A 2,294-nucleotide genomic window follows, 5' to 3' on the forward strand; every position below is an offset into this window, starting at 1 on the left:
AAAAAAAGATCTGATCTTGACACTCAGTCCTTTGGGCTCCAGGACATGTATTGACAAGTGCCAGAGACTCCCACCTCAGTCACCGAACTTCGTGGTTAAGGGCTCAAGAGCAGAGGGAACAGTGGGGAAAGAGCTTGTGTTCCCGACGGCTCCTGTCATAGTGAAGGGGTAGATATATGATGATGTACAATGACATAATACTGAGGGAAAGAACTGGCACCTTGACTCTGAAGATGTAAAACCTCTCTGCACTGCTTGTCCTGGTACCCCTGTGCCCAGGGGTACCCTGGTGCCCTTTGCATCGTGTCTCTCTCTCACCTACTAGTGAGGTGTTCAGGTCATGGCAGTAGAGAAAAATAGCTTCAGCTAGGCTGGGAATTGTAAAGCGAGCAACAGCCATGGCGGAAGTCAGCACTGACTCCTCTCTGCACACTGGTTCTGGGGCCTGGACTGAGCCCATCTTCTATGGGATGGTTGATTTGGACTGGGTGGTAGAAGGGTGGGCTGCCACAGGATTTGAGCCCAGGTACACTGGGCCTACCTAATAACCACAGAATCCTGGCAAGAGCCATCCTTCGGAATCCTCTGAACTCTGGTTCTATCTATCTTCCTGGCTTCTTTTTATCTGAAAGGTGCATCTTCCCCTTTCAATACATAAAGGCATGGCCTCTAAAGCCTTGGCTGACTTCTCCAGCGGGAGCTCGATCTGCAGCTTCCACAGTACTCTGTTTCCCTAAATAACTCACCCCATTTTATAGGCATCACCCACAGTTCTCGGCCCACATACCTGCTGGGAGCCTGCTAAGGGACTGTGCCTATTCTAGTTCTGCATCTTCTGCCCAGCAGGATGCTGAACACAGTTCATTTCCTAGTTAATGTGTGCTCCCTCGATGGCAGGGCAAGAACATGCGATCAGCCCTAAGAAGGGTTTTTCAGAGGTGCTCAGGGCTCAGGCTTCATCTATGCAGACACTCACCACAGAAGCCCCCGGAGTTTCTATACCCCCTTAGTCTGTTTGATTGCTTCATAATTCTCTCTTCTCATTGTACTGTTCAGTGACTCCTACCACCCCTTCTCTCCTCTTAGACTTGGAGCTATGACAGCCTCCAGATTCCCAGGCATCTTTATTTTATTTCCTATTGTGTGTTGGGGAAGAAAGGGCTTATTTCATCTTACAGTGTGTAGTCCATCATCCAGAGAAGTCAGGACCGGAACCTGCAGCCAGGAACTGAAGCAGAAGCTGTGGAGGAGTGCCGGTTACTGGCTTATACTATTCGGGACCATCTGCCTAGGGATAGCGCAACCCACAGTGGGTCGGGCCCTCCCACATCAATCATCAATTGAGAAAATGGACCACATGCCTGCCCACCAGCCAATCTGGTGGGGATATTTTTTCAGTTGAAGTTTCTTCTTCCATAATGGCTCTAGCCTGTGCCGAGCTTGTTTGGTTGGAAGCATCACCCCAGCCCCAGCCCCTAACATCCTTCTCTAAAAAGGTTTGGGATGTTTGGTTGGAAGTGTCACCCCAGCCCCTGACATCCATTTTGGAATGTTTGAGTCCAGACTCCACCTCTGAGAAAGCCCACAAAAACGGTGACCCCTCCACATAGAGGGTCAAGATCCCCCCACAGGCCATTTAAACTGCCCCCAGAGAACAAACATGTGCTCTCTCCAGTTCTCCTTCCTGGAAGCGCTGGCTTTTTCTAATTCGGTTTGATTTGGTCTGATTTGGATAATTGCATCGGCGGAGAGGCTTGTTGGGCCGGAAAAACTTTACAGAGCTGACATGAAAACTGGCCAGCTTACCAGGTGTATCTCATTTGTATCACAGCCTAGAGAGTGGTAACCATTTACATTATGTTGGTCTTGGGCTATGAATACAAATTCATGATAATCACCCTCACCATTCCACTATCATCATTATAATTAAAATTACCATACAACCACCCACCTCCTATTCACACCACCACCTCCTCCCTCCCCCCTCCCCCAATCCTTACACACACTACTGTCACATCCATCACCAAGCTTATTTCCTTTAATAAAACACGTCTTGATGACCACCCTAACAGCCAGGAACTGGCTTAGCATACCTTGTCCCATGGCCACAGGCTACTCGGATCCCCTTGCACACCACACAGGAAATGTTGGCCTTGACTTGTTGCCTCTGGGCTCTGGGCTCTCTCTCCAAATCTCTCTTCACACTGAAAAGATGGAACACTTCTGTTGGTTTGTAAAAAGCAAATTCTCTCGCTCCTCTGTGAGCCTCCCGACAGGTTTCTTGTCTGCTACTC

The 2,294-nt window shown here is 49.1% G+C and overlaps 1 protein-coding gene across 1 annotated transcript in view; it reads right to left on the minus strand.

The window, feature by feature from the left end:
* Epb42 (erythrocyte membrane protein band 4.2) overlaps window positions 1-2,294 on the minus strand; it is a 24,991-nt gene extending 22,697 nt beyond the window's left edge. The window contains exon 1 of the mRNA XM_005364323.3: window positions 2,094-2,294. Coding sequence (XP_005364380.1) covers window positions 2,094-2,103 — 10 coding nt within the window. The 5' untranslated portion in view covers window positions 2,104-2,294. The remainder of the gene's footprint in view (window positions 1-2,093) is intronic.

This window comes from Microtus ochrogaster (assembly GCF_000317375.1).
Source record: "Microtus ochrogaster isolate Prairie Vole_2 chromosome 14 unlocalized genomic scaffold, MicOch1.0 chr14_random_1, whole genome shotgun sequence".
In the NCBI taxonomy this organism is placed as follows: Eukaryota; Metazoa; Chordata; class Mammalia; order Rodentia; family Cricetidae; genus Microtus; species Microtus ochrogaster.